Below are 24897 nucleotides of genomic sequence, written 5' to 3' on the forward strand. Positions count from 1 at the left end.
GTTGCTTCTAATCGTTCTCGTCTCTTTTTTTTTTAACAAATCAAAGAATTTAATTGATCGAATTTGAATTTCGAGTGACTAGATCGCCTTCGGTGAAAGTCAGAAAGCCCTAGAGGCCGCATCATAACAACAGACGTTATAATCATTTTAGTTTATAGGGTTTGAGATATAATTAAGTAAAAAAATTCCAATTATAGAATAAAACTATATATATTGGATTCCTTACTACATTCTTCAATAATTAATAAATTTTTATCTCAAAGATCATAATGCAAGTTTTTAAAAAAAAATCAAATTTTAATTTACAACGATATACATATATAATCCTCTCTTAAATTAAAGGTTTTAGGCCTAAATATGCTTAGTTATATATATATATATATATATATATATATATATATATAGAGAGAGAGAGAGAGAGAGAGGGGTCTATAGCTTTATTATTATTTTAATTATATTTTATATGGTAGCCTACAACTCACCCTCTATCTACGTTATATAGCAAAGCCATTACGGTCGGCTGTTCACTGCACCCATTAAAAAGCTCTCTCTCCCTCTTTCTAGAGATCAAGTGATAATTTGTCACTTTTTGGGTTCCATTTGCCATTAATTGTGTAGGTAAATGGGTTGCAAGTTCTCAGACAAGCCAAAGCCTAAACACAGGAAGGGCTTATGGTCACCTGAAGAAGATCAAAAGCTTAGAAATTACGTCCTCAAACATGGACATGGCTGTTGGAGCTCTGTCCCCATTAACGCCGGTCAGTTTACATTTACTTTCCTGAAAATCTTGTTGCATTATTGTTTGGCAGGCATTCCACACCGATAATCTATATTGATTATAGATAATGCAAGCAATTAAGATAATATACCAGAACAAAACTAGAATGAGAATCGTATATACAGGTGTTATGAGCTGTTTTCTTTCTTTCTTCTTTCTTTTTTGCTAGTGTTACTTTAGACTTTAGAGTAATTACTTAGCCATAATCTTTCATCTTAGTTATCAAAAGTTAATTCATTAATTGGGCATCTTAAGAATTTTTTCACAAACACATGGACGCCATTTATACCACATATATACAAACATCGCTTAACAGGATATATGTTTCTTGGAAATTATTCAGGAATTTCCTTTACAACTAATATTTTAACATTGATTACCACTTGTTTACTGATACAAAGTCGTCCTAAGATGAATAATAATTTGTGAGCACAGATCATTTTTATAATCAACACGTTGGTATCATTTTTGACTTGAGAGGTTTTTTTAGTTCATTTTCTACAAATAGTTTTATAGTCAATTTTCTGGAACGTCATTAGTTATGAAGTATCATGGTTTTCCAAGTTTCATGCTTTAGCAAAGCCTGCAGCATTCATAAACTGGCCCTGTAGAATCATTCAAAACATATAGAGTTGAATAATTTTTCTGGTTTATGTTTACAACATGTGAAACGAATTTGTAGGAAAAATAGTGTACACACAGGATTTTGACTTTAATTAGGCCAAGTTACAATAATTAAAATACCCCATTACTTGACTTCTTCTTCTTCTTCTCTGTTTTTGGGGATGTGTCTTTATCAGCTATAAAATAGTGCATGCAGGGTTGCAGAGGAATGGGAAGAGCTGCAGATTAAGGTGGATAAATTACTTAAGACCAGGTTTAAAGCGAGGGATGTTTTCCCTTCAAGAGGAAGAAACAATCCTCAATCTCCATCGCTCGTTAGGCAACAAGTAAGCAATCATGGCCAAGTAATCTGCAATTTCTTGTTTAATCGATACCCCTTCGTCTTATAGCAAATGAAAAATGTATGGTGACTCTTCTACGATTAGGGTATCCCCGGCAACCGCATGGTTTTTGTAGAGCGTCAAATTTCTCTGTAACCATATACAATAGAAGCAGAAAGGGCACAACATTTGCCTGGATAATAATTTTTATATTTTTTATTTGAGTAGGTGGTCTCAAATGGCACAACATTTGCCTGGAAGAACGGATAATGAGATAAAGAACTACTGGCATTCCCATCTGAAGAAAAAAATGCTCAAAGCTGAAGGAACGGAAGCAACTAACGGGAGCCCAGATAATAATATGGAGTCATCTCCTTCTCCAAGAAAACCGACGGTGCAAACTCCAAGTAATGAATCATTTGGCAACATGGAAAAATCACCACCTGGTGATACAGATCAATATGTTCCACAGTTCTTCGAGTCTCCTAATGATAAAAACTATTTTCCTAAACTTATGTTCGCCGAATGGCTTTCACTTGACAGCTTTTCAAGTTTAAGTGATCAGCCACTAGTTTCCAAGGCTGCCAGCTTCGATCATGGGTCCTGTGGCTTTCAGGAAAATCTCATGCAAAGCTATTTGTTGAATAATCAGTATTATTATGATTCGCTTAGTGATGGCTCGGTCTCAGTCGCTGGTGATGACATGTTCAGTTCACAGTTCAAATTTGAACACCAGAGTCCAGGAAACGAATTCGTTGATTTTCGCTCTAGAGAGGATATATATATATGTAGCGACTTCAGTCCCAAGAACGATGATGCACATATGAGCAGAGGAGATAATTCATTTTCAAAGCTACTCAAGGAAGAATAATTTCTATACTTAAACTAGGTATATCACCATTTGAAGCAGCTTGTACGACTTGTAGATGTTATTCTTCCATTTGGAGACACCATCAAATAATAATCACAACTTCTTCTCGCATGTCAAATTACTAAACTCGATATGACAGGTTCATATTATATTTTATTTTATTTTATTTTATATAATAATATCACTTTTAAGATGAAGCTCCACTTGTTTCACCAATATACTTTTTTTTTTTTTTTCTTTTCAACGTTTTATATATTGGATGCATCTAAGAAAATTGATTAATTAACAATATTTTCTTAATCCAAAGGAAAGCAAAGTCATTTTTAGAAACATGAAATTAATTTTCCAAACTATCACATATTTAAAATATTTTAAATTAAAATTAATATGTTAAATACTGGATATTACCTCTACTAATTTTTTCGATCATCAATGATGGCCGCTGCTCAACGAATAGCCAATGAAAAAACTAATTTTACTATTTTAGTTATATTTAATTATAAATAAGACATATAAAATCTTGATAAATTTTAAATATTCTAATAGTATTTGGCTGACGCTTAGTTTTTTATTATAATTTTTCTTAAACAATCAAACCATAAGATAATTTTTCAAAGATACCAAACAAATGGAGCCAAAATTTCAATGACTTGTTTAGAGATAACATATGCCTAATTCACAACATGAAAGTAATGTATTACACTTCGTATACATATTTTACACCAAAGTTTAATTATTAGGACTTCTATTAATTAAAATTAATTATTTTAAAACTCATCTTCATATATTAAAGGTACAACTTTCAAAAATTAAAAGAAAAAAATAATTAATCTTTAAATGCTCTAGTTCCGTTGACATTGAAATAGAAAAATTGAAAGCAATGGTGCCATTTTGCCAGAGGGAGGGTTCCAAATGGAGGAGTCATTTTGCCTACCTAATACTGAGATTTATTAGTTTGAGTTGAATTTCTAACTCAGAAAATATTATATGGCATAAACATTCATTCAGTTGTTCACGAATTAAGAAGATTATATATATAGAATGGAGAATTTTCTATTACTTTCCCAACAATATTTATATTTAAGAAAAATAAGTCAGATTAGGCATGTTTGGTAAAGATAATATCTTATTAATTAATAGAGTAATAGTACTCTGCAAATGATGTTATCGATGTTGGAGTAATTAATTGCAGGACTGCCAGAAATTGCCTAACTGAACTCACATTCTTGAATATGGTCACTATCTGTGTTTATTGCATGAATTCACATATCTTAAAGAACTTACAGAAGACCTAAAATTCAAGCTACATTAGATTTATTTTTTACTTTTGACATCAGTCATCAAGCCATTTCTTCCCAGTTCTAGTTTGAATAAACTGTTTCATGTAATTCATAGGGTAAAGATTTCTGTTAGGGTTAATCTGGCCCATAATACAACAGCAGCATTTGTAATTGGTGTCCATTTCAATACAATCACCTGTGAACAAGTCAGAAAAGTCATTAACATTATGCCCAGAAAGAAAATTTACTCGAGCAATTTCTGTGTTAATCTTAGGTTCATTAGACGTACGTATATATACCTCGAGGAGAGGAGAGACCGTTATTGAAGAGGCAGGAGGAGTTGCTATTGATCTTTCTGATGTTCTTTCTGACAGTGCTACAATTAGAGAATTATATAAAGAACGCATAAGTTTTTTCTATTTTTCATGGTTTATGAAGACTTTTAACGTGGAAATGAGTGAGGCATCCACCTGAATGTCGTTTTCTTTCTACTATTTGAGACATGTGTTAAGTAACAATATCTAGATCCTTTTGTCTATTAGCATTTAGCTTGGATAGATTAGCCTGTGTTCTTGTATCCACGTATTGCTTCCTTACATTCCCAATAATACCATCTGCAAGCAAAGGTTAAATTGGGTGATGCAAGTTAATTTTGCATGGTTTTTGTTATGAACATGTAATCATATGCCCCAGTCACAAAATATGTATCATCGAGTTGGCTTAGTAGAAATTATAGAGATTACCGAATTTGAGAAAAGTATAAGGTCTTGTAATTTTGTCAATGAGGGAACCATCAAATTTTTCCAACTCCTTTTGCAAATCTTGTAAGTAATGGAAAGCTAGCTTTCTTGGATATGAGGAATCTCATAATGATGAAGCAGACCCCATATGCGACCAAGTAGCTTTAATGTGTCAAACAGGAAGAAAGAAAGAAAAAAAATTAAATTAAGTCGATTAAATTACATGGGTTAGCTCACCTAATCTGTTCTATATATGTCTGCCCTTATCTACATCACATATAGATTGCATTCGACATAAATTAGATGTCGTCAAGCAAAGAATAAGCCATCTTAATTTAGTAGAAAAGAGAAAAAAGGATATTTAAGGGAGTGATGATCGATGAGAATGGTCATCTTTGAAGATGATAAGGTCCTCTTGAGATTTCCTGGAGTATGAATTCTGCTTGTTGCTTGTAATTTAATAAGAAATTATCACTCTCTTTATCCAAGTATCTGGGCCCTTGTTCAAGAGGCAACCCATCTCTCACCCGCCCATCTATTGTTAGCTTAACCATTAATCCCAAAAATTAAGAAACTTTAAATCAACCAAATGTTCAGACGATAGCTATGTATATACGCGACGGATTGAGGTTCAATACAATCATCCTTCATATTTATAGGGTCAAAAGCAGGAGGATATGAGATTATAAAGAACTTAAAGATCAAGTTATTCCTTGGGGTGGTGGACGAAAGCAAACGAAAAGCATGCAAAACATAGGCAAAAGGATGAGTATATTCATTTCCTTTCTCCTACGCCTACATAAAATACATGTCGCCATGATTTAAATATGCTTTATGGGAAAATCTATCAACATGTCGTATTTAATCCTATTATATTGGCCAAAAAAAGAATATCAACCATTCATATTGATGGGCCTACGGGACTTCATTGGAATGCAGATTCAAGGCCTGATATGTTAGACGGGCTTTGGCAATGGAGGACCAGGCTGATAAGATTGATATGAGATTGAAAGTAGACTGATGTACTGTTTCTTCAATTCCAACGTCTCACTATAAAAAAGAAAGAGAGGTCATTATTAACATTACAGAGAAGTTCGGCAACGTCAGGCTCCAGTCCAGGAATGGGTTAACTTTAAAAGGAGGCCCAATAAATCCAATTAATAGCACTAGTGTACGGTACCCGATTCCATTAATGGCTGCCGTCAGCCTCAATTCTGGGCAAAGGGCTTCCTTCCTCTCTTCTGCTCATTTTCTGAACTTCGTAGTAATACTTCTTGATGTTGTGGTGTTTACCCCAAAAAGAAGAAAAAGAAAAGATCTATAAATCATCAATATAGTATAAATGCATGATTAGAACCATATTAATTGCTGTAAAATGGAAATGCTAACTGAAAAAAGAAGCAGCAGCACCACCTTGTATTAGCTTTAGGTGACATATATAGACCATTAATTGAACCCTCTTCTACATTAACTTTAACCCTCAAGTTCCAAGTAATGAAGTAAACATTATTGGCGTTTGATAAGGTAGTCAATGAGCTGTACAAGTCGCCGACAAAGCCAGTCTCAGATTAACTCAATGAAAAGGACTGACACTGTTATACTTTATTTCTACATTTTCTTTTTCTTTTTTCTTCTTAGGGTGCTGGTCATTAAATCGAGACTTGAGACCCAAGAAATACACATCTCTCATGAATCATGACGTTTCAATTTCATTGATTAGGTGGGTCTGCTGCTTCGCTTCACTAACATTGTAAGGCAAAACCCAACAAAAGAGTTGTGTTTTCTAAACAATTGCCACAGTTGGATTTGCTAGTGTTTATCACCCTAAATTTAATCTTGATATTTTTTATTATGAAAAAAATAAATTTATCTTAAAAGAAAAAAAAAGAATGTTTTGCTTGTGCGAATAAGAAAAATAGGATAGCACAGTATTTATGTGCAACAATAAGTAAACTTATCATCAGTCAGCCACTTGTGCATCTTGCGTTTCCAAGGCTCATAGAAAGAGCATTGACCAAGAGAGATTTTGTATAATATATAATTTTTAAACGTCAAGAGTTTATTTTGCAGTTTGCAAGAAAGAAGAGAAGGATTGCTCATCATTTTAAGAGGTATACCTAAACAAGGTATGTCTCTGCTTATTTGCCAATTCCCATTTCTGCAAACTTGTATTGTATCCACTGCCACCTTCTATATAAGTTGCTACACATAAATTTATTGCCCTTTAAGTCCTTCCCTCTCCAGAGCTACAGCTTTAGTTGCCTATTTTTATTTATTCGTTTTGACGGAAACCTGTCTGTGACCTGTGGTGGCAGTCCATTTAAAGGGTCTAATATAAATAAATGAGACCCTGATATTATAATGGCTTTTGCTTGTAGCGCATAAGATAGCATGGATAGCATTAAACCCGTTTATCAGATATCAGATGGTGATATATCCCATCAATTGATTCTCTGTTCTCTTGTCTCGTAAAAAAGAAGGGCTTTTGCTTTTCGCTATCTCACAATAACTGAGAATTGGTTTCTCTTTTTTCTTTTTTCCCGTTTTTCATTGTTTTGACTCTTCACTGTTCATGCAAAGCAAGAGAAGGTGAAAAAGAAGAAGATGGGTAGAGCTCCTTGTTGTGATAAAGATGGTGTAAAGAAAGGGGCTTGGAGTGCTGAAGAAGACAGAATCTTGATTCAATACATCCAAAATCATGGTCATGGTAATTGGCGTTCCCTCCCCAAGAATGCAGGTCTCTTTCTTTTTATTTTATTTTTTAAAAACTTTTCATTATCTTTTTTTTTTTTTTTGGGGGGGGGGGGGGGGGGGGGTAGGGGTTACTTTTTTTTTGAGGTTATTTACATGAATTAGGCTATGAAAGATTTGAAATTGATTTTATAACTTTTTTTTTTCCTGGATGCTAAAGGAGCAATAGCAGAACGAAAGTTGAGCCTTTTAGCCGTTCTTGATGTTTCAACATATCAAATGAGCATGTTGTTGTGCGTTACTTTCTTCTTCTATTTCAGTGAGTCAAAAGATGCCTTTTGACACTTGAATTGACTTCAAATTTGTCTTGTTGTTTGTTTGTTTTATTTTCTGTGTAGCCCAGTAAAATCCTGTAATTCAAATTCAAGTAATCCTTGAATAGGCAGATAATAGCTATCAGTATTTTGACAATATGGTCACCTTAATGTCCGTCCCTGTGTCAGAATTCTTGAGCAAAAGCAAGCCTCTTGCTCGAACCGCCCATGGAGAAAATAGAATCATAATGGGCTATTTTTTTCGGTTAAGCAATAAACATCCAACTGTCCTGGACTAAAACATTGATCTGATGATCTTATTGGAGATCAAGCTGTCATCGCTGGCTGGACAAACCAAGTTTAACATTAAATTTAGTATAAATTTCAGGCTTCTTTATTGGATCTGAATTTGTGGAAGATTCTGTGAATTTTAATTCTAGGAACTAATTTGTGAACAGGCCTTCTTCGATGTGGAAAGAGCTGTAGGCTTCGGTGGACAAACTATCTTCGCCCTGACATTAAACGAGGTCCCTTTGCTCCTGAAGAAGAAGCTACTATTATTCAACTTCACGGCATGCTTGGTAACAAGTAATCCCCTTACATTGCTTTCTATGCTTAGTATTTCAGTGCAAGATTTGTCCAGTATTCTTTTTGCGGAATCAACTATTTGAAGAGGATTGTCTTCCATGTTAATGTTATTGGAATAAAGATTTCTCCATGTGATTGCACTGAAAAATTCTGTTGGAGTAACTACACACTATAAGAATTGCTTGGCATGGTTTTACAAGTATCAGATAATCACATGATCCACTCTTTTAATTATTATAGATTCTTAATGCACTCAACATTAAATACACAAAAACTCAGGTGGGCAGCCATAGCATCCAAATTACCGGGAAGAACGGACAATGAGATTAAGAACTTTTGGAACACACATCTGAAGAAGCGTTTAAATTTGAAGCTTCGACAGTCTTGCTCACCTTCTCAACCCATCAATGTAAAATGTGAGTCTTCAACGACTCGGCACATGGTTCAATGGGAGAGTGCCAGGGTTGAGGCCGAGGCCCGTCTATCTATGGAGTCATTGTTAGTCAACTCATCATCATCAGTTAAAATCGAAAATGACTACTTTCTTCAGTTATGGAAATCTGAAGTTGGAGAATCATTTCGCAATCTAAAGCAAAAAGATGGAGAAGCATCTGAAAGTCCTATCTCGCAGAATTCTTCATTGACAAAAAACGGGTCTGGTTCGGTTGACAATGAGAAAAAGGTTCAAATGACGTCCACTAAAACAAGTACCTCAAATGACACCTCTCACGAACAAGAAGACTACAAACCAAATATAGCTATCATGACTTATTCAGATTCCATCAACTCTAATGAATTTACTGATTCTTCCGATACAGCATTGAAGCTGCTGTTGGATGTTCCAGGTGGCAACGATATGGAATTCTTAGAAGGGCAGACTGAAAGTTTTTCCAGCTTCCTCAATCTTAAATGCGACTGAAACTGTTTTCCTCAAGCCTTGTGATGTAGTAATGTTAGAGGAGCAATATTTAGAGCAGCTGCTGATTTTGGCTGCCTTTAACCTAGTTTTTTGTTTTCTTTTTTCCGTGCTCTGCTTGCTTTATGAGAAGATAGAGGCAACCAGGACAAAATCGGGATGCTGCAATCCAGTAACAGGTTACTACCAGGTTCCAAGCTTTCTTTTCTTTGCCGCCTTCTCTGGAGAGTCGAGTAGGAAACAAATGTAGGGTAAAAGATGGGGTTGTTAGGTCGCAGTTGATCAAAGATCATGCAAGATGTTTTTGTCCATTTTGTTACAGTGCAACTGATCCTAAGGTACTCAGTGCTGCTCATGTACATATGATACCTAATGGCTATACAGTTCCATTTCTAGATTAGTGGTTTTCCTTTGAGAAATATATTTGAATCTTTAAGAGGATATTGCGGTATCTCGTTGATGGATTTCTATACAGAATGTGTTGTATTATATGTCAGAATGTGTTCTGTCTTTCCAGCGAAGAATTATTGCAGAATCTAAGTATTCCTTTCAGAAATATACAATAATCATGCATTATTGAAATAAGAACCGATATGTCCCATTTATTGTCTACTCGGAAGCACAAAGAAAACATTGAATTCCATGGAAAGGCATAAGCTTGTGCTCATTGAGTGTTCCATAATCCTCATATTCCATCTACACCTGAGGAATTTCTTCCGAGTAGCAACGTACTGTAAATTACTATTGCTAAAGTTTCAATGTGCTTGCTTGATGATCAATGTACTCGCTTCTTACAAATTCAATAAGTAAAGATTCAAACAATATTCAAATGGTATATACACCAATACATGCACACACAATAATTGAACATTTAATTAATTTCCCTATTAACAAACACACGCAACTAATAATTAACGAATAAACTCATAAATAAATACACAAATGGTCATCCAAACCTGATGACTTTAGCCTAAAAACATCCAAGAAGCTTCTTTGGAGCAGTTCCAGTGGCACGGTACTTTGCAGCTGTCTCCTCTGCCTTGAGAAGATCTTCCCCACGTTTAGCCTCAATCATTGCTCTTTTTTCTTCTGCTTCCTTGTGAATTAGTGCTATTTTATTTTTCATTTTCTCCACATACTCTGCCTTTTTCTTCTCCAATTTTTCCTATAGTTATTAGCGACGATGATCGCAAAAACAATATCAAGTTAAACCCAAGCGTTGAAGTTGAGAATTGAAGGGAAAATTTGTGTGAGATAGTAAACAAGGTTGTAGAAATTGTTCGTGTAAATAAAGGCAGAAAATTATTACCTCCATTTGCTTCAGTTCAGCCTCCACAGATGCTTTCTTGCTGTTCTCCCATGAAACTATAGCAGACAACTTTTTGTGAGCTCTGTCTCAATAGAAGTAGCTAGTGAACTCAGTTTGGTAAACCAGAAAACTTCATCAAAAGTGAGCTTATGAAAAATAATGCCAAAAAATATTGTGATATATCAAAGGGCATCATGGTTTTCATCTATTGCTTGAAAGAATAGCAAAATAAATCAGAAAAAAGCTTTTACTTATTCTCTGCTTTGCTCTTTTCACTCTCTTCCCATGCTCTGATGAGTGAAACCCTCTTCTCAGTTTCAACTCTCGCAAGCACAGCATCTATAGTAAACAGTAGTTAGTAATTTGAATATTGGAAAAGAAATTTAAAAACGGAAGACATAATTAATATAGAGCCAACTGAGAGGAATATAAGGACCTATCACTACCTCGATTCACAGAACCCTCTGTACTTTTCTCTTCAACAGATTCTGGAGCCTCTGCCACCGGGCAAAAAAAATCAAACATAAAGATCAAATGGAAGCTTTTCTCGGCTTCATTTCTAAAACTATAAGTCCCTTTTAAGTAAAATAAAATGAATTACTGTAATCTGCATTTCCCATGCTATGCAATGCAACTGCTTGAACCAAAACAAAACAAGCACAAAAGGATTGAAATGAAATTAAGATTGTTCTTCATTTAATTGAAGATAACAATTTCTCAAGCAGGGAATAAAAATTTCTTAGTATTTCAAGATGTACAATTTACATAATATTTTTTTTCTTCACTTGGCATAAAAACTTTAATTGTTCCAAAATTAACTATAGTAAGAAAGGGCATATGATATTTATTCTTTTGTAGAGTTTCATCAAATGAGAATCTACAGTGAAAGAAATAGATAATTATAAAAGAGCATATAAGGAAAGAAAAAAAAAAAAAAAAGCTGACTAATTAAAACAACAACAAAAAATAACTAAGAATCGAGACAGAAACTAAAAGAATCCTTTTATCTTTTTTTTTCTACTTTCTCATTACGATTATTTTCGGGGGCGGGGTCATCACAGACAAATAGAGAGAGCGTCTAGATTTGCAAAAGAGAACAAGAAATAAAGCTAATGCAAAACCCAATTCGCTTAATAAACATAGTATATCTTTGGTTCTTACGCAGTTTAAAACTAAATAAATAAGGGTTTTCTCGTGAAGCAAAGAGACGTTTAAAAGCGAAAGGTAAAAGAGAGAGAAGTTTATATGGATATATTACTTTCAACAGCAACAAGAGCTTTGGAGTCATCAGAAGCCTTTTCTTGGGGAGGAGGAGGAATTGCAGATTTCTCTTCAGCAACATCTTTAGGAGGCTCAGAGGGGGCTTCGGGTTCAAGCTTCTTAGGTTCTTCCTCAGCCATATCGTCGCTAAGCTTATCCAAAAATGGAAATGACAGTAGAAAGTTACAGAAAAAAAGGTAGAAATAGAATTTTGGCAAGATTCCTTGTAACAAAGTGCCGAATAGTATTGTGAGGGCTGTGATGTTGGTTGAGATATTATAGTTGAAAGTGGGTAACTGTATCTTCACACTATGAGCTGTACTTCAAGTTGTTAGGTATCTATTGTTTTATGTTTAGCAGACTTTTTCCCACTCTATATATTTATAAATATTACTATTTACTACTGTGCGTTGGCTGACTGCGACACTCTCTCTTCTTCCTTTGTCTTGTTTTTTAATTTTTCTTTTTTCTTACTGAAAGTTTTTAAGGCAACGGTCCTTTTAAGATACAAACAGAAAATGAAGTTGCAAACGACGTCGCTTGCACTGGGCCATAGATTCTTTTGAGTTTCTCGTTTGTGACGGAATCTTCTTTTTTTTTTTGTAGGCCCAGCTTATGAAGCGGGTAATTATCACTTTCGGAATCAATTCCTATCCCCACCCTTATCTGATATTTTTGCTCTTAATTTTAGGCGTAAATTAATCTCTTTTCTTAACACTTCTTAAGCTTTTCTTTCTCTTCTTTTTTAAATAAAGTGCACTTAAGGTTATGAATTTCTTAATACTATATATCTTTCTATTAAATTATAAATAATAACTTTTTATTTCATATTTTTTACTAATAGAAAAACTACACAATACTGAAAGTGAACGAATTGAAGTTTGGGTAATAGAGATGGATTAAACCCATTAACCATTGGTTTAAGATTTAAATTAGAAAAAGAGAAACAGACAAAAGAAGAATCAGGAATTCAATGTGGTCCTTCTGTCTCTGGCGAAATAACTATAAGAAGCGATCGCAATGAAGCATGAAAACAAATTGGGAAAAACATTTTCAAGTGGGAAACGACATCCCAATGCTTTCTCAGACATATTATTATCTTTTCCTGATTTCGGAGAGAAACATTTTATGTTATATTCATGTGAATGTCAGTTATTACAGTTTCAGACACATTGGCTCGTGCATTAAACATTGGAAGACAAAAGGTCACTGACTGATTCTGATGATAAAAACCAATACTTTATAACTAAGTTGTCTATCAAAAATAAAGTTCCACTTTACTGTTGTTAAAAAACTACTTTGTGTTTTGATATTTTTTACCCTGGGACGAAGATATTTTATGTATTAAAACTCTACCGTGTATTTTATTTTTTTAATATTTTTTAGATATATATTTATAATTTATTATTTTTTATATATTTAATTTATGAATAATATGCATTAAATAGTTTATAAATATATTAAATTTTTATATATATGTATATAATCATAAAATATCTAATTAGATACTAAATTAACTAAAATATTTATATTTCTATTAGTATTCACAATTTAAAAATAAAAAAAATATTAAATATATATTTAAAAATTAAAAAAAAAATAAAACACGTATTACTCATTTAATACAAAAAATACTTATGTCTCACAGATATAAAAACCTCAAACTATACTTTTTCTTTTCTTATAAATTTGTACTCTATATTTGAAAATTAAAAAAAAAAATATCTTCAAGAATTGAAATTCGATATTAGATTAAAGATAATTCTAACTCATATTTCTATTAATCCGGATCATGACAAATTTAATTAATAGCGTGAAACTATAAAAAGGTAGTAGGTGGCAACAACATACACTATTTGGTTAACTGTTCCGATTATTACGTAGAAAGCTAAGTACCAACCACATTAAGCACTTGATAATTAGATGAAACTATGAACAGATAAGAAGAAGGAAAAATTAAAATCTGAAAGTTGTTGGCCCTGGTTGTCAAAAGCAATGCAGAACCAATAATAAAACTTCCCCAGAGTATAGTCCTCCTTACCTAACCCTTTTAATTTTTCAAATGAATTGGGTAGCAGCAGCCACTCTCTTTTTAATCTTCTTAGTAAAAGTTTTAATTGCTCAAAGATAATACACCCCAGAGTTTACCATAAGATCGAAAGGTAGAGTGTATATACAAATAAACCCTACTAGTATTTTATTAATTAACTTAGTAAAATTTGGATTCAAAACTTTTGAGAAATATCCATAAATTATTGAAGAAGTTCTATCGAAAACAAGAAATTAAGAAATTGCATACTAAGTCGGCTAAGGGAAATAAAAGTGATGCAGAAGCAATTATATTTGTTTTAGGGAAGATTATATAATTGAAAGTCCATCGAGTGGCCCATGCTAGCTTGCCATGTGTTAACCTTCAATCTCCAATAGATGTGGACGTTTATATATATATATATATATATATATATATATATATATTTAAGCTTCATCTCATTATTATTTGATGAAGATTTCGTGAGGCAACTTGATAGTTATGTGATCTAATGGCTTCATTTGAATATAAAAGGGAAAAGGTGCATTTTCACCCCCTGACGTTTACAGGTAAGTGTACATATGCCATTAATTTTAAAACTATAAAATTCTTAAACTATTTTATTTTTTCAAATCATCGTTATTTTTTCTCTCCCTAAAAACATCAAGAAACCCATTTCATACTTTTAATAGCTATAAAATTTTAATGTTTATTTTGTCAAATTGATTTGTGTGCTGGAAAAGAAAAAATAAATTATAAAATCAAAGTGACAAAAATAATGAATATTAAAGCTTGCAGAGTCATATAACTGGTTAGTGTTTCTGAAGGAAAGATTAGCGCATTGCCGATCAATAATTCTTTTATATTTAATTCCTTAGCTTCTTTTTTTTTTTTTAAATGAGAATAATGCTAGTCAAAGTCTCATTTATCATATAAATATTGACAGATACATAATCTGGATTAAAAAATAAAAAACTTCAAGTGCAGCTAGAGAAGTAAATGAAATCAAATAAGGAGCGTGATTAATGCATTTTATGTATTATCATCCTTATCACACTCTAGAAAGTTGATAAGACTCTGAGAATATCAGTTTTCATAGCTAAGAGCAAATTTTCCCTTAAACTATACTTGGGTTTAAATAGACCATTAAAATTCTTAAAAATGAAGAGAAATTATAAGAAATTAGTTTGCAGGAACCAATTATCATCATATTAATCATAACCAGCTATACTACTAAAATAAATTAGAAAGCTTAATTGGAGAAAGCAACAAGGACGGGATATTATATTAATTAATTATTCATTTAACTGTTTAATCATTAAAGATTATTTTAGAATTAAAAGTGGATGAATTTGTAATTTACTATATTAATTAGAGTTTAAGTTTGCGATCAATATTGGTGGAAATAATGCCTGAATACAAAATCAAACATCAAACCTTAGATTGTGATGAATGCGCCAAAAAATGTATATTGTTTTTGTTTGAAAATTCCATTGGTTTTCTCTTTGATTGAGTTACGGTGGGATCTTATTCATGTGAAGAATTTATTATTATTTTTTAGGGCCATGAAAGTTGATGGAAAGCAAACATGTGGCATCCTGTTGGAGTCCCATAAAAAGGCAGAATTATTACACATCTCACCCGTCGAACATGAGTTGCAAAATTTGGGGAAGGGACCTACGCCTATCCAACCTCACAGCCACATAATTATTTCTTGGATACCGAATAATTATTTTTATGAGTAAGCCAATACGGCCAGACAAATATAAATGCACTTCCCTAACATTGTCCACTAAATTTTTAGTACCTACACGAGTGGTTACCATGCTTAATCACGGTGCCGTATCTCATTTCTCATCAGATTTTTTTACTTTTCTCAAAAGCCCCAATAACAAAGTGACAGCTCATCTGTTTTTTGAATAATCTTAATTTTTTATAAAATTATAAAAAAATATTTATGTAAAATTTCAAGGAAATATATACATTATAAATTTTCTTATAATTCTTTATAAGTTGAGTGTTTTATTTATGAAACTTTTTTAAGAGATGAGATGCTATAAATACTAAGAAAACATCAAGTATCAATAATACCCAATCTATTTAAAAGAACAGAGCAAATGGAAAAGGCAAACCATGTTTGGTTGCCGGAAGCAAATTGGGCAAAATACTGAATAGAAAGGCGAAGGTGGTTTAAAGTTAGAAATTTTGGGAGTTTGTTTTGTATTGTAGGGAGATGTTAGGCAAAGCAACAAAAAGCATAGACTGTCCTGCCACGTTGTGGGTCTCTTCATTCTTAACTCTCTTTCTTTCTGCGCCGATAAACGACCTCTCTTTAAGCCCCTGGCCCGCTAAGGGCCTTACTTTGTCCCAACAAAAAATGCTGCTGCCCGGCATATCTCAGCTTTCCTCTCTGCCTCCTTCTCCACCACCTTAATAACCACAATTTTATTTTTGTTTTTTCTTGTATATGTCTATTATGGCCTGTCACGATCCATAAATTATATATATTCTCTAGTATTTTCGATTAACATAAAAATAATAAGGAATTTCATAAATCCTTTTTTCGGTGTAAATGATATAAATTTGCTCTTTCAAAAAAAGGCCCATATTAATGGGCTAAATAGATAGAATCCGTTGTGTAGGAGATTTATATTAACAGAAAAAAAAAAAAAAAGAACCCAATTGACAGAATTTGAAGTTAGAACTAGGAAAGAAAGAAAGATGCATCATTAGCGTTGGAAATGTGAAATTATTTAATCCTTTTCTTGTTTTATTGCTGAAATCATATGATGTGCTAGTTATTTAATTTCATAAATAAAGTAGTTTGCATTCTTTATTTTAGTGTTTGCATAAGGTCGAAATACCTGGAAAAAAAGAAAAATTAATGGAGGGATGTTTTCAGCCTTATCTGGTACACACCACACCATGTCTACTCATGCTAAATAAATATCTGTTACACAACTGAGAGTTACCTTCATCCTTTTGTCCTTGGCCCTATTCTGCATATTCTCTCTAGATGCATGAGAGGGCAAAGCAGCAGAACTCTGAATATATAAGTTACAAAGAGCTTAGTTGATTTATGTTACTGCTTCTGAATAAAAAAATATAAGAGAGCCAATTGTAAGGGGTCAATACTTTAAGCCCAAATTTTTTATGTATAATTTATTTATAAGAGATTAAATTCTAGTTAACGGAGGGCACAGGGACAAGCTCGGATACTTTTATTTTATTTTATTTTTGGCATGGCAAGATGTGCTTCTTCAACTAACCCAAGAAGCAACTTGAAAAACCAATAAAAAGAAACACCAACTCCAGGAAACCAACCTTATCACCAATAAAGTCAATAGAACAATGAGCCTCAAATGTGAATGCTCGTATCAGAGCACTTCAGGCAGTGCAACCCGACTCTCATAATGATTCAAAAGCTCAACACATGATCGAGGTGAGTGCCAAACCAAGTCGACAGCAGATGGACTTATAGTAAAACAAACAATACTATACTCAAATTAACACATACAAGATACAAGAATATAAATACAACACAGAGATATCCTAGCTCCCACTCAAATATTTGATTTTGATACAGGGGGCTATCCGTTCATATAGCACTATAGCTATAATCATCTTCTACAGGCGGACCCTGACTAAAAGTTGACAATATGACAAAGATACCATATAATATAGCAACAATAGCAGTGAAGTTGACAAGTAAGGCTTCAGAGCCATATTTGGCAAGTCCTCCACTCTCAAGGAATGTGAGCTTCTCCAAGAACCCTAATGCAGCATTTGCAACTGCCAATATATACACCAACACCCCAAATATCACATGCCAAGGCAGAGATGCACTCCTAACCGCAGCGGGTGCTCCAGGGAAGAAAAATACAATGAATCCATATATCCACTGCCAAAGTAAGATCTCCATTTTTTAAGATAAACTCCCTAAAGGAACCCGATATAGAGAATGTATTATTCATGGAGTCAATAAGTTAGTGAATTACCTGAATGCCATAAAGGGAGATGATCGTGATGCCAAGCCAGGAATGCAAGCTGTATAAGTTGGCAATGCCGCTCTCGTTATGATTCTTGAACGCCGTATAGATGCCAATACAACCTAGAATTAGTGCAATGGCATGGAGAACCAGATGCACCAGTTTCTTCTGCTCTTTCTTCAAAGGAAGAGATTTATAGCTCATAATGGCTGCATTTTTCATTTTATTAGAGAAAAATGTTCTTTAGTACCATAACTAGAACAAATTCATTAGATAGCCAATAGATAGTGTATCTCTAGAAAAAGATGTTCAATTACCTTGGCCCCCTATGATAACAAGTCCAATTAGCATCAGAACGGGATGAATCTGGAGAAAGAGAGGAAACGTGAGAAGCATATGGCGACGTTATAAAAACTACAATCTTCTTTTGCCCTTTCAAGATTGCCTGGTCTTAACTGGACCAGCCCGACCCGCCTACCAATAAGATTTGACTGTCTAATTAACCCGATCCACATATTAACAACTACATGTCAAATTCGGTTAGGAAATTAAGTAACCTTGAAGAACCAAGCGGACATGTAGCAACACCATCTTAAATCAAGGAAAGAGCGCATGGCAAGTAAGAAAGAGTAAAAACCTAGTCTCTGCATATAATCAAAGGAAGAAAGAAGATGCATCTCATCCTTCTACCCTAAAAAAAAAAAAAAGAAAACTTTTGTTTCTATTCTATATTCGACCGGTCAATCTTACTAAACAATCTATTTAGAAGTTTTTATTAAAGATAATTGGATAAAGAAAATATTTGAAGAATAGGGTCAGAAAGATAAAAATACATAAATAATAAAAGGAAAGAAAATGTCAAGTGGCATATAATATACTACCATAATTTCAGTCACTTTACTTTTTGGCAAAAATTCGGTCCTTAACATCATTGCCAAAAGACATCTCATTATAATGAAAGATTTAAGACTACGAAAATGCTTTTATTTCTAACCAAATAAAATTTCGAGAACAAATAACTGCATTTCTGTTTGCTCTCTCATTTTCTAAGTCGACATGCAAGTAATCTTTTCCCTTTTAAGTTTTGCCATTTAAGTAAAAATTAAAGTATCATGATAAACCAAAATTACTATAAATGGCCAAGTCAAATGTCTCATGTCTATTGACAGTAGACTTGTTAATAGGCAGGGCAGACTGATGTATCGGGAGCCTTTTACAATATATTTATCTAAATCGACTTGGTCCGGAACAACCCCTCTTGAAAACATAATTCTTTAACATTCAAAATGTAAATTATTTATCTTTGTTTGTGATTACATATGAAGTTAATATTCAATTACAAAAAAATACATGTAAAGAAAAAGTATAAATTGATTATTCTCATAACTCATTAAAAAGGAAAAACATATCCGAGCCGGGCCAGATCGGGCCCAAATTATAACTTCTATACATGTGATAATATTTGGGTCCAACTGGATCGAATTCTCTGTTTTCTAATTCAGGAGTTGGTGGCCACGTGGCCAATTGAAGCAAGTTCATTAAAATCCACACCTTGTGAGCAGATCCCTGTCTAACCATTTATATATAAACTAGACTCATAATAATGGTTGTTTGTGAGAGATAATTTTGGCATCCATTCCATAAGAAGAAAGGTAGGTGGTGCGAGTGGTTTTTGGGGGCATAGCGTTTATAAGATCAAATAGGTCTGGTTTTTACCATATCGCCTCAGTAAGAGTCAGCAGAGAAACACAGCAGTAAAAAAATAATATAGCAGTAGTTGAAAACTACGCTATTTACCTTCACTCAAATAAAAAAATCATGCTACTCAGTGAAAACTTTTTACAACTCAAGTCTCAAGATGATTTCTATTTTTAGAAATGTCTACCGATTTCAGAACATATATATATCAAAAAACAAACCGATATTTCCAGTCCTGTGAAATTAAAGGGAGAGATTTATCATTTGTTGAGTGGCATCCAATGCCAAATGAGATTCAGTTTCAAAAAAAGAAACATTCCAGATGCCGGTAGTTATAAGGAATACGCATGTTTAAAGGCGATTTTGATATTAATGGCAAATGACAAATAGCAACTTAAGATTCTCGTTAGTATTAATGTTTTAAAAGTAAAATAATAATTAAAAAAAAAATGTTCGATAACTGGCAAAACGACAGCGTCATCAAAGAACGACAACTATTTGCCAAACCACACATTAACACAATCAAACAAAAACCTTGAAGTCTGATGATAACTAGATCTCACCTAAACACACAAAAAAAGAAAGGAAAAAATCCCCAGTGTTTGTAGAGAGAAAAGAATCAAGGCAGCAAGCAGAACATAATCGTTATTGAGAGAAACCTAAATGAGTCGAAAATAAAAGAAGAAGAAATTAAGGAGAGGCAAAGAAGATCATGTGCAGGAAATGAAGACTTACATTGAAGATGAGATTTTTGTTGACAGCTTCCCATGCCAGGCCACCTCTAAAGTCTATACACCAAACTAAAACCATAATCGCACCTATAATTCCGAGCGCGTGCGCTACAAATGTGAAAGGCAGTGCCTTAACCTCCAACGCCATAGCTATCTGCTATTCTTCTTTCTCTTGTTTGTTATACACCCACTGTGGAAGAGAGAGGACAGATACACTCTTTTATTATGTGATTAGTTGGATTGGCTGTTTCTCTTTTGTTCCAACCAGCTCGTGCCTTTGACCGTTAGATGAAAATCTCCTTTATGCTTGGATTGATGCCACGTTAGTTGTACTCATTTGACCATGAATGCGAGTCGTGAACGCGCGAGAGCCAATTGTCTCCTCTTCTATAGTGTACAGATGAGAAAAAAGAAAACCGATCAAATCGAACGGACCTGTTATGAAATCTAATTTATTAATTGATTAATCCCGTTAGTTGGATTGTTTTTTAAAAGAAAATCTGATTTTTTAATAAAAAATGGTTAACCAAAGAAATTATTAATTAATTTTAATAAATTGGTTTCATGTATGTTTTTTTTCCTTATTTTATACTTTTCATGAAAAATAAAAAGAAATTTATATATAAAGGAGGCGTGTGTATGCAGGTGCACTTGCAGCCGAAACACACTCCATTGTTGTTTGGTTGATGCTTCTTTCTATCTATATTCTTTATTTGTGAAAAACAAATGAACTAGATTAAATGTTGCTTGTCATTTTCAGCCTTGTCGTTTTAGAAGAAATTACAACAAAACAAAGAGGCAATTTTTTAATTATTAGAGCCCTAATAGACGACTACATAATAAAGTCGTCTCTTCATCTCACTCAATATATTTGGATAATAAACGAGCAAATCTAAATTCTTTTTTTTTATTATTATTATTTTCATAATTGAAAATATCAACCATAACTTCTCTTATTTAACCAACCAAATATTATTTGGGCATTCATTAACTTAACTTATAATAATTATTATCATTAACAATATATATTTACTATGAGTACATAAAAGATAAATAAAAATTTATATTTTTTGTATTCGTAATATCTAATATTAATATTTACAACTCATATTCCACTTAAACAAATTTTATTTTTATTATTTTTTTCAAAAGAAGATAGAAATTTTATTAAACAGCTAGAAAAACAATATCAAAACCAACAAATACTCTTTCATATGGAAAAGCAACTCTAGCCATGCATATGATGTACAACCATAATTGCAGATGTAGATTAAACATGCTTAACAAAATTATATTACTAAATAATAAACTAAGAATTTTTTTTTTAATTTTTAACAAAAATAAAGAGAAAGAAGAAAAGTAAAGTTATGATGATAAATGAAGGAGCTAAACTACCTTCACCGTCCTTAAATCTTAGCCATAATATCACTAAAATCTCTAAATTTAAAATTGTAACAGTAAACTCTTTGAATTTTGAGTTTAATAACACTAAATCCCTATCATCAATTTCTATTAACACACTAACAGAAAGCTAACGAGCTAGTCCAAATGGCAATTTTGAAAAAGAAGATCCACATCACTAATAAGACAATCAGCGACACGTGTGCTTATTCTCTCTTCTCCTTTAATTGTAAGATTGTGATTTTTCCGTATTTTCTTAGAAGCAAACACAAAAAGAAATCTATCTAATATTAACAACACAAAAAGAAATTTTAATTTAACATAACATTAAACACATATTTTAATCACTTTCTTTTTTTGACAATCCATTGAAATTTCAATCTATAACACCATTCAATATTAAATCAGTAGTTAGACCTAAAACAACCACACACTCCAAACAACGCCCACAGCGAGTCAAGATGATGCATCTAACGTCGATGACTGTATCACATGCCATATGGTGGCAGTACTGCTGATGAGAAGAATCAGAATAGTGTAGCCAAGGTTGTAAAGGGTGGTGGTGGTAATGACGATGCCGTATAGAATTATACAACTATTAAGATATTGAAAAGATCAATAACTGCATTCTTAGACGACACAACGGCTAAAGGGAAGAGGCTGAAGCGGTTAGCCGCCTCCTTGGCAGCATCGACGACGAGAGAGATGATTGATCTGATTTTAATGGAGTAATTTTAAAGAAAGCAGCTACTTTGATTTTATTTGCTTATAATTTTAAGAGGAGTGGATTGTAACATTTCGACGGTTTTCTTTTTGAATAAATTTCAAAGAGAGAAAAGGAAAAGTAGAAGAAAAAAAGAAAGATGAGAGAATAAAAAAAATATGTCGTTGAGGTGTTCTATTTAATAATTTGACTTTTTATTTTATTTTTTAAAATTGATGTTTGGATTATCTCGTGAGCTTTTCATTAGTGTAGTTAATGAAAATTGACGGTAGGGAATTTAATATTATCAAATTTATAATTCAAAAAGTTTAGCGTTACAAATTAAGATTTAAGAATTTTAGTGATATTATGACCAAAATTCAGGGACCAACATATATATATATATATATATATATATATATATATATATATATATAATTAGTTAGGAGGAGGATGCCGCGGTGACAAACTGAGTGCCACACTTTATAGAAGATTTGATCCTGAGATGCGCTTTTACATTTATTACACAGCAGTCAGGATTTGTTGCTTTTCATGAATGGATAACATACAAATTACAATACAGATTAGGTGACGTCATCTGTGACACAATATGTTGTTGACTTATTATTCAAATAAAAGACAATTGCGTGCGCATCTTTACGTCTTTTTTATTTTTCTGTTTTAAATAATAAAATGATAAATTATGTTAATAAAACTTTAATCATTATATTTAAATTTGATAGTTAATATTTTATTTTTTTTAAAATAACTATCTGATATATAAAAATTAAAATAAATTGTAAAACAGTATAAGTCAAGTTGAACATGAACATGATAAAATTTTGATCCAGAGATAATTTTTATGAGTTATAATTAATTATATGTGTTAATTTTGAAATACATATTATAATTATTTTTTATTATTTATTATAAAAAAAATAATATGTCTCCTAAATTAGTGTTAAGATGTTAATTATTCATATACAATAAAATATTAATTAGATAACGAGTTTATTAATTTTATATTTTTAAAGCACAAGGACAAGAGTCTCATTACTTATAATTTTTTTATTGCCATAGGACATCTCAGGAGCTGTGACATGAAAAGAAAAATAATTTTTATAAATTAATTAACATGAAAATGACAAACTTACCCCAACACTAACAACAACAATAATAATGGTAATATTTACTAATTATAACCTCAATATATATTTATTTAATTATATTTATTATTCACTTGAATTTTATATTATTTCTCCTTATACGGTAATGCAATTAATTGTTTGGAACGATTCAAATAAAATAATTACACAAATTATGATTAAATTTTCATAAGAAGGTTTTATATTCAAAACATTTCAATAAAATTGTATGAGAAAAATAATTAAATTTATTATGTGGCTCGTTTAAACTTTTTAGTATGTTAAAAAGGAAAGAAAAAGTTGATTATTATTTTTCTCCAAGGCATTATTTATTTTCATTAATTATTATGAAATGGGTTCTGTTCATATTCATTATTCCTTTGTTTGTTACACAAACTTAAATACTGAGAAAAAGCAGACTTTATTTTAAGAGGTTAAAGGTGAGAAATACATTCTGTACGGGTGTACGTCCGCATCAGTTATTAAATGATTTGATGAATGATGATCGTACGTTCACCAACCCACTGCTGTCCTCATCAAAATTGGGAACCTAACTCGCCTTTCCTGGCCGCACATCTGCATGCTATCCGTGAGACTACATAAATAATAATAGTAATAAATTTAGAGAAAAGATCCTATACTATTCTAGAATCCTGATTTTATCAAATGTGCATTTCCACATAAAAATGCTAAATATGCAAAAACTGTTAAATAATTGTAAGTGGCCATTAATTAACATTTACATGGTTAAGATCCTTATCACCACAAAATATAAAAATATTTCACTCTCTTATGTTTATCATATGACAAATAAAAGAAAAAAAATGAAAATATGCTAAAGGAAAAAATAATAATTATGAGAAGAAAAAGAGAGAATGCTTCAATTTTAAATTGAATAGTAATACTTAACATTGTTTTTAAGCACATGAGAGTTCAATATTATCATAATCAATTGTACAGTTGGTCAAGTCAAATCGCAAACTCTTTAAGCATAGACTACAAGTTAAGATTGCAAGTCGTTAAAAGTATTTAAAATATCTATATTTTAAAAATTTTAAAAATGGCCTAAATCTTAGATAAATTAAAAAATTTTAAAAATAACATAAAACTTTTCAACAATATTATAAAAATATAAGCTAGTCAAGTGTATCTATTCTTTTTAGGCGATTATAACAGAGTTAATGAGCTGGAAACGCTTTTCTCTCTCAAAGTTATCACTCTTGAAAGTTAAATATATATATCCGTTTCTCACATCACAACACATATTTTTACTATTCACTTACCATTACTCTATAAAAATTATTTTTAATAACTAACTTAATTATGGAAGAGCCAATTCCGTGGAAGAGTGTCTCGGCTTTTCTCTTGTGATTTGGCAAGGAGTTCTTGATCGCTTTACCCTTGACCTCTTGACAAGTCCATCAGTAATCAAACATAATTTATTATACACATGAGGAAGTTGTTTTATTAAAGAGCTTCCTTTCCTTCAATAAGAAAAAAAAAACTTTTA

General features: G+C 32.2%; 5 protein-coding genes across 9 annotated transcripts; 2 read left to right on the plus strand and 3 right to left on the minus strand.

Moving 5' to 3' along the window:
* Positions 1 to 530: 530 nt before the first annotated feature.
* On the plus strand, positions 531 to 2719 carry LOC8270028 (transcription factor LAF1). Of its 2 annotated transcripts, none has more exons than XM_025158294.2 (3): positions 531 to 758; positions 1590 to 1728; positions 1951 to 2719. In XM_025158294.2, the coding sequence occupies exons 1-3, from the start codon at positions 623 to 625 to the stop codon at positions 2591 to 2593; spliced, it is 918 nt and encodes a 305-aa protein (XP_025014062.1). In that variant the 5' UTR covers positions 531 to 622; the 3' UTR covers positions 2594 to 2719. The 2 variants fall into 2 exon arrangements, with proteins under 2 accessions (XP_025014062.1, XP_015580996.1); XM_015725510.3 differs by having other exon boundaries at positions 1599 to 1728.
* A 1263-nt stretch (positions 2720 to 3982) lies between these two features.
* LOC107261660 (25.3 kDa vesicle transport protein) lies at positions 3983 to 5193 on the minus strand. Its single transcript, XM_015722443.2, is given in 7 exon segments — positions 3983 to 4069; positions 4173 to 4240; positions 4344 to 4487; positions 4617 to 4738; positions 4740 to 4775; positions 4975 to 5023; positions 5026 to 5193. Coding segments are annotated over 7 exon segments (648 nt in total). The 5' UTR covers positions 5168 to 5193.
* A 938-nt stretch (positions 5194 to 6131) lies between these two features.
* Positions 6132 to 9616, plus strand: LOC8270026 (transcription factor MYB17). 4 transcript variants are annotated; one of them, XM_048373001.1, is made up of 5 exons: positions 6132 to 6739; positions 7194 to 7350; positions 7525 to 7623; positions 8077 to 8206; positions 8486 to 9616. In XM_048373001.1, the coding sequence occupies exons 2-5, from the start codon at positions 7218 to 7220 to the stop codon at positions 9123 to 9125; spliced, it is 1002 nt and encodes a 333-aa protein (XP_048228958.1). In that variant the 5' UTR covers positions 6132 to 6739; positions 7194 to 7217; the 3' UTR covers positions 9126 to 9616. The 4 variants fall into 4 exon arrangements, with proteins under 4 accessions (XP_048228958.1, XP_048228959.1, XP_048228962.1 ...); XM_048373002.1 differs by having other exon boundaries at positions 7198 to 7350; XM_048373005.1 differs by lacking the exon at positions 7525 to 7623 and having other exon boundaries at positions 6696 to 6739; positions 7198 to 7350.
* Positions 9617 to 9890: 274 nt separating this feature from the next.
* On the minus strand, positions 9891 to 12024 carry LOC8270025 (remorin). The gene is made up of 5 exons (XM_015725521.3): positions 11690 to 12024; positions 10878 to 10928; positions 10683 to 10770; positions 10432 to 10513; positions 9891 to 10287 (listed from the first exon to the last, which is right to left on the minus strand). Exons 1-5 carry the CDS (start codon positions 11829 to 11831, stop codon positions 10093 to 10095), a joined length of 558 nt encoding a protein of 185 aa, XP_015581007.1. The 5' UTR covers positions 11832 to 12024; the 3' UTR covers positions 9891 to 10092.
* A 5177-nt stretch (positions 12025 to 17201) lies between these two features.
* LOC8270024 (transmembrane ascorbate ferrireductase 1) lies at positions 17202 to 20432 on the minus strand. The gene is made up of 4 exons (XM_002510749.4): positions 20143 to 20432; positions 18027 to 18075; positions 17719 to 17918; positions 17202 to 17621 (listed from the first exon to the last, which is right to left on the minus strand). The coding sequence occupies exons 1-4, from the start codon at positions 20284 to 20286 to the stop codon at positions 17319 to 17321; spliced, it is 696 nt and encodes a 231-aa protein (XP_002510795.2). The 5' UTR covers positions 20287 to 20432; the 3' UTR covers positions 17202 to 17318.
* Between the last annotated feature and the right edge of the window lie 4465 nt (positions 20433 to 24897).

Source organism: Ricinus communis, chromosome 4 (assembly GCF_019578655.1).
Source record: "Ricinus communis isolate WT05 ecotype wild-type chromosome 4, ASM1957865v1, whole genome shotgun sequence".
Taxonomy (NCBI): Eukaryota; Viridiplantae; Streptophyta; class Magnoliopsida; order Malpighiales; family Euphorbiaceae; genus Ricinus; species Ricinus communis.

Excerpts from the sequence above, each read along its gene's own strand:
- LOC8270028 (XM_025158294.2), top strand. The coding sequence starts at position 623 with ATGGGTTGCAAGTTCTCAGACAAGCCAAAGCCTAAACACAGGAAGGGC. Across the intron at positions 759-1,589 it reads CTCTGTCCCCATTAACGCCG|TGCATGCAGGGTTGCAGAGG; the intron begins GTCAGTTTACAT and ends GCTATAAAATAG. Across the intron at positions 1,729-1,950 it reads CATCGCTCGTTAGGCAACAA|GTGGTCTCAAATGGCACAAC; the intron begins GTAAGCAATCAT and ends TTATTTGAGTAG.
- LOC8270026 (XM_048373001.1), top strand. The coding sequence starts at position 7,218 with ATGGGTAGAGCTCCTTGTTGTGATAAAGATGGTGTAAAGAAAGGGGCT. Across the intron at positions 7,624-8,076 it reads TACTTTCTTCTTCTATTTCA|GCCTTCTTCGATGTGGAAAG; the intron begins GTGAGTCAAAAG and ends ATTTGTGAACAG. Across the intron at positions 8,207-8,485 it reads CACGGCATGCTTGGTAACAA|GTGGGCAGCCATAGCATCCA; the intron begins GTAATCCCCTTA and ends ACAAAAACTCAG.
- LOC8270025 (XM_015725521.3), bottom strand. The coding sequence starts at position 11,831 with ATGGCTGAGGAAGAACCTAAGAAGCTTGAACCCGAAGCCCCCTCTGAG. Across the intron at positions 10,771-10,877 it reads AGAGGGTTCTGTGAATCGAG|ATGCTGTGCTTGCGAGAGTT; the intron begins GTAGTGATAGGT and ends TGTTTACTATAG. Across the intron at positions 10,288-10,431 it reads CTGAACTGAAGCAAATGGAG|GAAAAATTGGAGAAGAAAAA; the intron begins GTAATAATTTTC and ends TAATAACTATAG.
- LOC8270024 (XM_002510749.4), bottom strand. The coding sequence starts at position 20,286 with ATGGCGTTGGAGGTTAAGGCACTGCCTTTCACATTTGTAGCGCACGCG. Across the intron at positions 18,076-20,142 it reads ACAAAAATCTCATCTTCAAT|ATTCATCCCGTTCTGATGCT; the intron begins GTAAGTCTTCAT and ends CTCTTTCTCCAG. Across the intron at positions 17,622-17,718 it reads TCTCCCTTTATGGCATTCAG|TGGATATATGGATTCATTGT; the intron begins GTAATTCACTAA and ends TTACTTTGGCAG.